At 38.0% G+C, this 12710-nt stretch overlaps 1 protein-coding gene across 2 annotated transcripts in view; it reads left to right on the forward strand.

Moving 5' to 3' along the window:
* FBXW4 (F-box and WD repeat domain containing 4) overlaps window positions 1–12710 on the forward strand; it is a 72870-nt gene that overhangs the window by 7408 nt on the left and 52752 nt on the right. For both annotated transcript variants that reach the window (XM_070946258.1, XM_070946257.1), the window contains exons 3-5: window positions 1764–1949; window positions 3310–3442; window positions 8101–8195. In XM_070946258.1, coding sequence (XP_070802359.1) covers window positions 1764–1949; window positions 3310–3442; window positions 8101–8195 — 414 coding nt within the window. The remainder of the gene's footprint in view (window positions 1–1763; window positions 1950–3309; window positions 3443–8100; window positions 8196–12710) is intronic.

Raw genomic sequence — 12710 nt, forward strand, 5'->3', positions numbered from 1 at the left:
AATTTTCCACTACAACAAATAAATATAGATATAGAAAAAGAAAGAAAGAAAGAAAGAAAAGAATTAATTAATTAATTAATTAATTAATTAATTTCAGGTAATAGCAGACTTTTCCACAAATAATAAAACAATATTTTCTGTTTCCCAAAAAATAGGAATTTACTATGATCTGTAAATTAGGTAATCTTTTGTGTGAATCTGTTCTGGGGCTTGAAAAAATTCCATTTGCTACTTAATGATTATTCCACTTTGAACTCATACAGGATATATTATGTATACATATGTGTGTTTGTGTGTATATTTGTATGCCTGCATATCTGTATTATCTTAATGCAAACATTATAGGATTAACCTAAACTGGCAAATGTATCCTTCATTACCATTTTTTCACAATTTTGGTAGTTGTATATATTTTTTTCTGCTGCAGCAGCAATCTCCCATATTTTAAATGCCCCTGATCAGATGTTCTGTAATAACAAAGCTAGCATCAAGAAATGAAGCTATTCTTTAAATTGTGTTTGTTAATATAGCATAGGAAATAGGAGCAATGAACCAGCATTAGAAAAACACTATTAACTGATTTTAACAATTTCTTTCAAAACTTTCAACCAAAAGGCCTGGATATTGATTGACCATTGCTTCAAAAGACAATAATATATACCATTTTGTCTACAACATTGCCAAAACACTCTGGAAAAATTAGAATTTATATGGTTTAATTTTAATGGATTGTAGTGCTGCTCATGAATAATCTTCATAGTCAATTCTTGGTAATTTGTTGAATTGATTGAAAATAAATTCTGTGCTGTAAAGGGAATCATGAACTTCATCAAGTTCAAATTCCAAATCTTCACAAAGTTTTATTAATATTTGAAGAGAAACTGGTCATGCTTAGGGTAAAAGCGTTATATAATGATAATGAGATTCCCTTGAATGAAGTAGATACGAACTATTAAATGTTATAAATAATCTTAATTGATGAGACCTATATATTTTTAAAAGGAACAATGAAACTGGCCCAGACTATTTTGCAACTTGTTAGGTTGGTATATTATTTATTTTTTTAAGATTACCTTCCACTTCCTATATAATGAACTACTTTGTTGCTTTTAATTTTTCTTGCAATATCTGCCATTATATAGAAGTCTTTTCTGTCACAATATTTTTCCAGTATAGTTTTTTGTGCTTGTTTTCACATCATTTGTATGGAAGGGCTCCCCTACTTACCGTATTCACTGCTTTCTTTATAGCATAGAATATTTTGTTTTAAGTTTGCAAAATAGAAGCATGAATACACTCCTATAAAGGAGGTTTCTTCTTAATTTGAGTAGATTTGGTTGGGATTAATACAAAATACAGCATGAATGCTTTAAGAAAGGAGAAATTTGAAATTCTAATTTAGGATTTCATTTCACTTGCATTTGAAATCAAACTGATTTTATGTACACCACCCAGACTAACAGCTAGATTGAATATTGGGTGTCCTTCAGATGTTGTACTTTACCAATGCTATGGTGTAGTTTTAGATAGAAAATGCACTTAAAGATCTATTAGTTGCACAGCAGATTACAAATATGATATATGGTATACAATGTTTGCATTGATTTTTATACAATATATTTATGTATTTGGTATAAATACCACATGAAACCATTACCAAGTGGAAATTGACTGACTGATTTATTAATTTATTTATTAAACAAATATATATGGCTACCCAAATCACACACACTGATTTCTATTTAAAATATTTTCCTCTCCAGTTTAATGCCCTGGATGCAACTAGATGGTGATTACCTCTATCTATCCCAAGCAGAAGACATCCACCTTTATTGGCTCCACCCTAAAGATACCAATTTGGTATGGTATCCTCAGAGAGTGTTCTCTGGTCACCGGGAGGATGTGTGTCGTTTTGTAGTTGATAATGGCCATATTATCAGTGGAGGAGGGTAAGTTCCTTGTTGAAGAGAAACTGGGAGGAGAATGAAGATGGCTGAGTGATTAGCATTGATATATAGATGAAGTAGAACAGGAAGAACTGACTTTCAGAACACCTGAATTGTGTGACTGCTTTCTATTGGTTATGAAGAGAGCTTTATAATAGTGAGCTATGTACTGTACTTCTTGCCTCTTCCAGTTGCACCAAAATTCAAATAATTGTACCAAAAAACAAGACATGGGTATGGAATATATAATACTGAAATAAAGGAAGATTCTGAATTTTATTGAATAGGTATATAAATAATCTGATTTTCTTGGTTCAAAATAGGAATTGAGTTTGCATAATAATGCAGTAATCTTGATTCTTTGAAAAATTGTCATCTAATGTGTCAAACTATATCTGTATATGCTGGTAATTTGCATGAAATTAAAACTGTAGACCTGATTTTTTAAAAAGAATATACCCAGAAAAATATACCCAGAAAGGTATATTTTAGGATCAATTTGTAGAACCTTTTCACATGCAGAATTTATTAGCATTTTAAATATATACTGAACTCTATGTTGTGAAACTTGCATTTTGCTCATATCTCTACTGTAACCCCAGCTAGATCCTGAGGAACCATTCTTCCACTAATTCCCTTTTCTGCTGTAATTTTGCACATATCTAGTGACTGCAGCCTAGAATAATTTAAAGCAGAATCCAGTAAATTGGCTTACTTACAGAATAACAGGTCCCTCATCTGGATATGCCCAGCTGTTTGTCATATGCAACAGTATTATATGCCTTATGACCGTAATGGCGAACCTATGGCACACGTGCCACAGGTGGCACGCGTAGCCATATCAGTGGGCACGCAAGCTCAGCTCTGGCACGCATGCACACACCGGCCAGCTGATTATCGGGCCTTCTGGGCCCACCAGAAGTAGGGAAACAGGCTGTTTCTTGCCTCCGGTGGGCCTGGTGGGGGGTGGGGAAGGCCCATTTTTCTTTCTTATCTGGCTCCAGATCCTCTCTATGCATCTGGGAAGGGCGAAAACAGCCTTTCCCACTTCCTCGGAGGCCCTCCGGAGGCCTGAAAGGGACCATTTCCCAACTCCCAGTGGGACAGGAAGTGACATTTTTTGCTGTCCCAAGCCTCCAGAGCCTCACTTGGAGTCTCTAGGTAAGAAAGAAAAATGGGCCTACCAGCCATCGCGTGCTAGGAGTGGGGGGCAGGGGAGGAGGGGGGGGGCGCATAGAATTATGGGTGTGGGCACCTCCTCCACCTCTCCTCTCCTGGCACATGATGGCAAAAAGGTTAGCCATCACTGCCTTATGATTTTATCTGAGATGGTGATTTTCTTGCTTGTGATTTTCTTTTCTAGAGATGGAAATATTGCCCTCCATAAACTTAATGGTTCCTTCAGTTTTAAGATCCTTGGGCATCAACAGGAAGTGAACTGTGTGGATTGCCAAGAATCTATCATTGTGAGTGGTTCTCGAGACAGAACAGCAAAGGTGGGCACATACATTATACTGTATATTTGTGGTATCAGGTCAATGTACATAAAGATAGTTAATGGCTGCAACTAGTATGTACTTCTTATATTTAACTTTGCGAACAAATAAAAACCCAATGCCAAAGTCCTGCTAACTAACTAATCCAGTCCTTGGATAAAGGCACCAAGACCAGCTGTTTAGAAGCCTAGAACATAATATTTTACGTGTTTCACTTCCTTAAATGTCCTAAAGATGGGACAAAAATAATCAAAAATAAAAAACAGATTGGGAAAACAATCTGTTGGAGGTGTATGCATCTATTTTATGTGTGAGATCAAGGTTGTACATTTATTAACAGAAAATATCTAGCTTGGGTTTTTTTTATAAAAAAAAACATAGTATTTTTCCCAACCAAAGGAAAAGTACTGGATCAATATGGCAATGTGGTCATTTTCTTTAAATTATTTATTTATTTATTTATTTTGTTGCATTTCTATGCCGCCCAACTCCCAAGGGACTCTGGGCGGCTTACAACAGAGAATAAAACAATGCAACAATATCCCATACAAAAGTTAAAAGAAAACATTAAAACATTAAAACATTAAAACATTAAAACACATTCACTCCAATTTGTGGCCGGGTCTCGCAAGATCACTATAACGAGATCAACGGCCCCAGGCCTGCTGGAAGAGCCAGGTTTCACCGCTTTCCGGAAGGCCAATAGGGTGGGGGCAGTCCGGACTTCAGGAGGTAATTGGTTCCAGAGAGCTGGGGCAGCCACAGAGAAGGCCCTCCCCTGCGGGCCCGCCAGCCAACATTGTTTAGCTGACGGGACCTGGAGGAGACCGACTCTGTGGGATCTTACCGGTTGCTGGGAGCTATGTGGTAGAAGGTGGTCTCGAAGATAGCCTGGTCCTGAGCCATGTAGGGCTTTAAAGGTAATAACCAACACCTTGAATTGCGCCCGGAGACCGATAGGGAGCCAGTGCAGCTCGCGGAGAATTGGTGTAATGTGGGTTTATCTAGGTGCACCCACTATAACTTGCGCGGCTGCATTCTAGACCAACTATAGTCTCCGAACACTTTTCAAGGGTAGCCCCATGTAGAGCGTGTTGCAATAGTCCAACCGTGAGGTGGCAAGGGGATGAGTGACTGTGAGGAGAGCCTTCTGATCCAAGTAGGGTCGCAATTGGTGCACCAGACAAACGTGTGCAAAGGTTCCCTAGCTACAGCTGTCAGATGTTCCAATCTCAGCTGTGAGTCTAGAAGGACACCCAAATTGCGAGCCCGTTCTGAGGGGGGCACTTTCCCCCTGTTGTGACTCCGACCCCCGAGCCTGTCCTAACAGAGGGAGAGGACTCAGAAGGTGAAGGAGAGGATTTGGCAAGGCCTCCCTCTCCAGGACCCTCCTCTCTGGCAATGCCTCAGGTTTCCTCCGAAAGCCAAGAGATATGCCAGGAGCAAGGCACTTCGGAGCAGCCGCAGATAGAGAGCGAGGGGGATGAGTTTTGGCTGGATCCCAGACAGCGTTGGAAGGATAAGCGCGCACAGCAGAGAAAGAGGCATGGGCGGGCCAGAGATTGAGCTGAGTCACTGGACCACACCCCACAAGGGATAAAAGGGGGTGTGTCGGCTATTCAGGCCTTGTGACGGACAAATTGAAAAACTTGGAAGTCATATCGCATTTTTGGAACCTGTTAGAATCTCTTTTTGGATTTCTTCGGACTGGACTTTGACAATTCTTTGCTTTGAGGAATTAATTTGGTATATCGGACTAAGGAGAAAAAACCTCCCTTAGTGAGTAAAATCTCTTGGCAGGCAGTTCATGGTTCGCTGCCAAGACTGTTATCTTAAAGGAATTCCTGACTATTTGATTCATTAACTCCTGTCTGTCTGTCTGTGTGTGTGCGTGCGACGGGGACAGAACACCCCCCAAAACCAAGGATGGACAATCAACATAGTCTTTAGGAGGCAATACCCAGAGCGATTCGGTCTTGTCTGGGTTAAATCTGAGCCTGTTGACTCCATCCAGATCCTCACAGCCTCCAGGCACCGGCACATCACATCTACCGCCTCACTGAACTGACGAAGGGTGAAAATATATAGCTGGGTATCATCAGCATATTGCTGATATCCCACTCCGTGTCGTCGGATTATTTCACCAAGTGTTTTCATGTAGATGTTAAATAGGAGGGGAGAGAGGACCAAGCCCTGAGGCATCCTGCAGATGGGCCTAGGGGACGACCTCTGTCCTCCTACCAGCGCCAACTGTGATCGACCAGAGAGATAGGAGGTGAACCATTGCAATACGGTGCCTCCCACTCCCAGCTCTCTCAGTCGCCCCAAAAGGATACCAAGATAGCACCAAGATAGAGGAATGACCCCTGTCTCGGGCTCACCAGAAACCATCCATCAGCGTGACCAAGGCAGTTTCCATGCTGTAGCCAGGTCTGAAGCCGGGTCCTGAAAAGGGTCCAGATAATCTGTTTCATCCAATGACCGCAGGAGCTGAAGTGCCACCACTTTCTCTACAACCTTTCCCAGAAAGGGTAGGTTGGAGACTGGACGAAAGTTTTTTAATTCAGCTGGGTCCAGGGGCCTTACAACCGCTTCCTTCAATGGCTGCAGGAAGGACCCCTCCCTTAAGGACACGTTAACTAAAGCCTGGAGCCAGTCTCGTGTCATCTCCTTGCTGGCCGAAACCAGCCAGGAGGAGCACGGGTCCAACAAACAAGTGGAGGAGCTCATTGCCCTTACAGCCTTATCCACTTCCTCAGGAGTCACTGGCTCAAACTCCTCCTACACAATAGGACTAAGACCCGCCCCCATCATCTCGGTCGGTATTGCCCAATCAGAGTCCAGGTCCATCCGAATCTGAGCGATTTTATCCGACAGAAACTGCACAAATTCCTCAGCTCTACCTGCAAGGGCTCCTCTGTTCCCCCAACCTTAAGGAGGGAGCGAGTTACCCTAAATAGGGCGGCTGGGCGAGAATCTGTGGATGCAATAAGTGTGGAAAAATGTGAACATTTTGCTGCCCGTATGGCCACTAAGTAAGACTTAACAAAGGCTCTCAAAAGTAATTATAGCAGTATGAATGCATTTCTTAACTGTGACACTCATACTATGCTACAATATCTACAGCATATCTTAAGTGATTTGTATAGTCCAAAAGCTTTGAGAACATGTGATGTTTTAGGCCTCTGCATTGGCGAAACAATGAAGGGGAGCAGAGAGCAAGAGGAAGAGTTGTATAACATTTTCTTCATTTTTTTTCAATTTCCTTCTCTATTTCTCCTCCCAATGCATTGAGATAATTATTTTTAGAACCAGGATTTATTTTTATTAGTTTCTATATATAGGTCAGAAATAATTTTTGCATTTACTGAAAAACAGTTCTATGTAATTTGGAAGTTTCTGCATTCGTCCCCAGAAGCTGTTGTAAAAAGCATAGTTAAATATAATATGTGTTATTGTTATTCATATGATTTGAAATGGGACAGTGATTCTAACCATATAACCATATAGAAACATGACTCAGTAGGACAGTGGAACTTGTCTCAAGACAGCATATTTCGATACGGGGCATTTTCTATGTCACAATTAGTCTTGGAGGATTTTACTGACTTAATAGAACTGTAAAAATGTATACCAAGTGTTTATGAGAAGATAGATAACTATTTAATTATGGTGGATATTCCACTATGCAGAATTCTGTAGGGTCCAGTGTGCTTGCTCTGTTGTTCTGAAGTTGAAAGCATCCTATGACCTTGGGGGCATTTTGAAAGTCATAGAGAATTTTCCTTTAATTGTTTTGGTTTTTTTTTTCCAACACAGAAATGGAATCTGGCTCAACTAACACTCTTCAAGCCTGATCCTCATGAGCAGAGAATTGCTTTTATTTTTACCCTGACATTTTCCTTGTGTTAACTCCTAACTTGAAGGGAATCCCTATTAGGTCCCCTAATGGGAGCTGTAAGTGCATTGGGTGCTTTGGAAGGATAGCAAGTGTTGATTAGGGTTGAGCTTTGAGTAGCTGCTAATGCACATTCCACATTGATAGGCACCAGATAGCATGCTCCTAGCAATATTTTTAACCTCTATGAGATAGGGATGCATTAAAAGAGCTAAGTTTTTTCTGCTGCTTTTGGTGACACTAGGTGCCAAATTCTTCACTGACACTGAATGGCCTGCAATCCTAAGCATTATCAATGTCAACAAACAAACACAAACAATATGCCAACTTTGAAAACCCCTAAGATTTTGAATAGGGGGGGGGGAGGAAAAATGCAGTGAGGACCAGATATTTGTATGTGAAAAGTAGAATATCTATTTGGAGGGTGAAGAGAAATTTTGGAATTTGAAACAAGTTCTGCAATGCAGATTTAATCTACTCCGTACCTCAATATCCATTTTTTTGTAAAATCATTCTCAAACCATTTTAGACTGGGAACAAATAATATATAATGTACAATTACTATTAAGTGTATGACATTCTATTATTTCAATGCTGTAATCAATGTTATTCTCCTAAAATCTTGTAACTGAAATAATAGAATGGAGGTTTTACATTAAGAATGTGTTCAAAGTATCTCATTGGGAGGAATTTTCTTTTTCAACACAACAACTATTACTACATCTATCTTATGCATCATTCATTCTTTTTCTCTCTTCAGGTTTGGTCCTTGTCATCAGGCAGGGCTGGGCAGTGTCTGCATACAATACAGACAGAAGACCGGGTCTGGTCTATTGCTATTAGTCCATTATTAAGGTAACAAAAAGGACATTGAAAAATCTCTCTTCAATATATGGATACCTCACATCTAGTATAATGTTTTTTGTTCATAGAGTTGCATATCCTACAATAAGAAGTTTAAAATTTTGTTTCATGATAGAATCAGTTTTATGACTCAAAAGCCTTATTTTGTAGTGCAGAAAAAGATGCGAATGGTTTGAACAATATTTATTAGTCATTAGTCATATTTCTATGCCGCCCACTCTCCGAGCGGCTTACACCAAAGACAGTATATTAAATAGGTATTGCCCCCTAACAATCTGGGTCCTCATTTTACCCACCTTGGAAGGATGGAAGGCTGAGTCAACCTTGAGCTGGTGAGATTTGATCCACTGATCTGCTGAACTAGCAGTCAGCTGAAGTAGCTGCAGTACTGCTTTCTAACCACTGCGCCACCTCGGCTCAATATTCCAATTGTGTATATTTTCCCCCACTAAACTGATCCCTAAGACTTGAGAAATTGAAAGTTTTTATTTTATTTTATTGATTTATTTTTTTATTTATTTCATTTGAGGTGGGGGTGAGAATAAAACCTTGGAATAGTTTGATATGCAATAGTTGTTAAATAAATGACCAAGCAGTCAGTTCTGCTTCTTACTTGAAACTACAAAATCAGTTTTTATTTCAGCCTTTTTCAAAAACTTTATTATATAGCCATTCAAAGTAAGGAGTTGGTTCTCTTAATAACAGCAAATTTAACCTTCATATAATACATGTAAGAGCTGTACATATTCAGAATAATTTATGAAATAAAATTAAATATAGGAAACTATTAAAACTTAGTATCGTACTCCGTTTCCCCCCCACTATTGAACTATCTGACTCATTTGCACAATGCATTACATCTTCACAATTTCATGATCCTTGTTCACTTTTTCTTTTATTTTCCAATATTTTTCAGATCACTTCAATTAATTTTGTTTATTTGTTGATGTTTATGAGTAGTATTGGATTTGCTTTAGCCAGTAATCTGATTCTTGGTACTGTTTCTAAAGGATTGAAGGATAAAGAAGTTGTGATTTTCTTCTGCTTTCAGCCTTTGAATGAGTGGTGTGGCTCACCATGATTCTTTTAGAAGGCAAAGGTTTCATATATACCTGCATATAATTTGTACTAATTATACAAATTTTCAAATTTACAAGTTATTGTTTCTGCATATTTTGATGTGAGCACACATTTTAATTGAATAAAAAGTGCAGTCTCATTTACTTTCAAAATTCCAGCACTATTCTTGTGGCCCATGTTCCCATTATAAGCACTAGTTTGAAAACACGTGATATTTCAAGCTGTTTCTATTTCTTCCACAATTCTGATGCTATGCATTCTGTAACACTTAATTCTTGTATTACAGATGCATGAAGTGCAGTGCTGTATTCAATAATATGTCCCTGTGTACAGTGGATCCTTGGAAATGGGATTTGCATGTATCAATTCTATTTCTAATTGGTATCATATTACTATTACAATGTACTGCACTGTCCAAATATTGGATTATTTAAAGTACAAATTCAGAGCCTTGCTAAGAAGATGAAAGTCAAAAATAGCATGAAATGAAAAATTGCATTTGTACTATTTAACCTCAGAATATTGCGATATTAAGTATCACATTACTGATAAACATCAGTATTAATTACAATAGCCTCTAATAAACATCAATATTAATTACAATAGCCTCTCTCTATATATTTTGTATTCTGTATTTCTTAAACTGACAGAATTACTGTTGAACATCCAAATTGGACTGGTGCAAAACCAGAACTCATAGTCTTCTAGTTTCTAGCCTGATGCTTTAACCACTACACCAAAATAGCTCTATACATACTTGCTTATAGAATATAATATAAGCCTAATAATTACTGATAATTATAATCAGTATTGTTTAAGTACTTACAATTGTTTTTTTTTCTTTTTAGGAATTTGATATTGTAATGAATATTACAATACATTATGCAAAAAGATTTTACATAGCCCCTTCTTTTTCATTATTTCTCCATTTTTTCTTCCTTCTTTGGATGTATTCTGAACTTACTGAAACTTTAATTATTAATTAAATTGAAATGTTTATACAGTTATAATGATCTTATACGGCCCCAAACTCAGTAGATATTAATTAAATCTTTTTGGGAGAGATGAAGGATGCAATAATTTCGTAACAGTATAACAGAGTTCAAAGGGACCTTGGAGGTCTTATAGTCCAACCCCCTGCTCAAGCAGGACATTCAACCTATTTTTGAGGGAGGCAGGAAATGAATGCCTCTTTTGTGCATTGGAAGCTGTGGGTACGGAGCAGGTTGGGTATCACTATAAGACTGGGGAAGGACCGCCTGCTATCCCAGGGGAAAAAGCCCAAGCTTGCCTTACTGTAGGAGGGAGGGCTGCTTAGTAACTCTGTGGACTCTGAGACCTAATGAATTTGCCTGTCGCATGGTGTTTTCACTCAATCTGCACTGCTGCAGTGTCATGTGATAGTCGCTATTGCTGTTAGGATGAGGTGGCAAGCTTGTGCAGGACTCCTCACAAGTTGTGAGCTCAAGAGTTTTATACGGATACATTTATTTAAACTTAATTTTGGGTGCACTTACTGTGTCTCATAGAAGTCCTTTCTCTTTGAAAAAAGAAGAGGCAGCTGGGAGTTTACAGTCAGAGACATATAGGAAAGGCAGGTTTTAAGAAGGAGCTCTTAAATTTGTGAAACTGATCAGTTGCATTTGTTTGGCAAAACAAGTGAGGGTGAGGCTGGACTTTTTATGCTAAGTTGTATGCTTAGTTGTTTGTTGAGCATATGGACTTGGTTGGGGGGGGTGCCTTATAGTTGGGGACTGATTTTCTGGTTAGATGATCAATCAATAGCTTAGTCCCAGGGAACACAGAGGCAGAAAGAGGAGAGGTAATTGGGAGCTTGTGATCAAGAGAGCAAATTAGAACAAGGTTTTTAAATTTTTATTTTATTTTATTCTTTGCAAAGGAGTTAGCTGGGGCAGAAGAGTGGGAAAAATGGTTTTCTTCTTTGACACTAAGCATCAAGGAGTGGAAGACACAATTGCAAAATTAGTAAAAATATAGTGTAGGGGTTGTCATTTAGATTAGAATTCCTAAAGAATAAGAAAACCAAGATGATAATACTAACACCTTGGAGATACAATCAACAAACAAGTTAAAAATGCAAACAGGTGCCAACAAAATGGAAGATCAGTGCAGTTCTGGGCACTTCCATGGTACAACTCAAAGAAATTCAGCAGGAATGCAGTTTAGATTAAGGAGGTGAATAAGAGTAAAAAGGAAGCTTAAATGAAAGAACGTGTAACAATAGCCAAGTGAAGATGAACTGTGACTAAAATCCAAACTCAGTTGAGGAAATGCCTCAAGGCAACTAGCAGTTGGGCAATTCCAGTCATCAGATACACAGCTGGAATAGTAGACTGGAGAACCAAGTAGAACTAAAAGTCCTGGATAGGAAAACCAGAAAAATAATGACCATGAACTATGCCCTTCATCCTTTCAGCAGTGTTGACAGACTCTACCAAGGAAAATAGGTGGGTGTGGAATGTTGTAAGTACATCAGGCAGTTGAACATTGCTAAAATACATGGAAGTACATTTAATATTATAACTGGATTTCTGTGAACATAGTCTGGTATATAAGAAATAAGCTCTAAAGGAAATTCAAAATTTTTAGTAAGTGGTTTTGATTTTTGCATTTCTATTATAATAGTATGCATTCTACCATGAAAACCAGGTAAAAGAATTGTTATGCAAAAAACTATCATTGCAGCTTGAATAGTGTATTATCTCATTTTTTATTTTGAATTACAATGTCTTTCAAAGTCAATTTTTATGTAATTAACTTGTTTTAAATTTGGAGCAATATCTGATGTAAATTTTTTTAAAGCCTAAATTAATGGTGGGAAATTAAAACAATGAAATACTCTGGGCTCAACAGTTGGGCTATCAGAACATTTTTTCTATTCTGTTTTTTGGTATGTTATTTATTTATTTATTTATTTATTTATTTATTTATTTATTTATTTATTTATTTATTTATTTATTTATTTATTTATTTATTAGATTTGTGTGCCACCAAATGTAGCATTGTCCTTACTTATGGCATAGAGCCTGGTTACTTGAAGAACCCCCAACACCTGTACTATCTGTCTGACCATTAAATTAGACATAGTTGAAGTATTCTGGGTCTCTTCAGTTAGAAATGTGCCTTCAGTGTTACATGCCTGCACTCTGGAATGAGATTTCTTCTGAAATCTATGTGATTCCAACCCTGCTGGCATTCTGAAAAGGCTTAAAGGCCTGGCTTTTCTCCCAGACCTCGGGTTAGGATGGTTGCTTATTTCTGTTTTTTCATAATTATAAAAAAATTAGTTTTATTCTGTAATTTTATTCTACATTGCCCATGGTACATTTGGAGTCAAGTGGTGCCTAAATTGAATAATTTGCTTCCTAATTCACTTCAGTAATTTGAATTAATGAGCATGTAACA

The sequence above is a fragment of the Pituophis catenifer genome, unplaced genomic scaffold, assembly GCF_029215685.1.
Source record: "Pituophis catenifer annectens isolate HBS135680 unplaced genomic scaffold, rPitCat1.0.hap2 SCAF_6, whole genome shotgun sequence".
NCBI lineage: Eukaryota > Metazoa > Chordata > Lepidosauria > Squamata > Colubridae > Pituophis > Pituophis catenifer.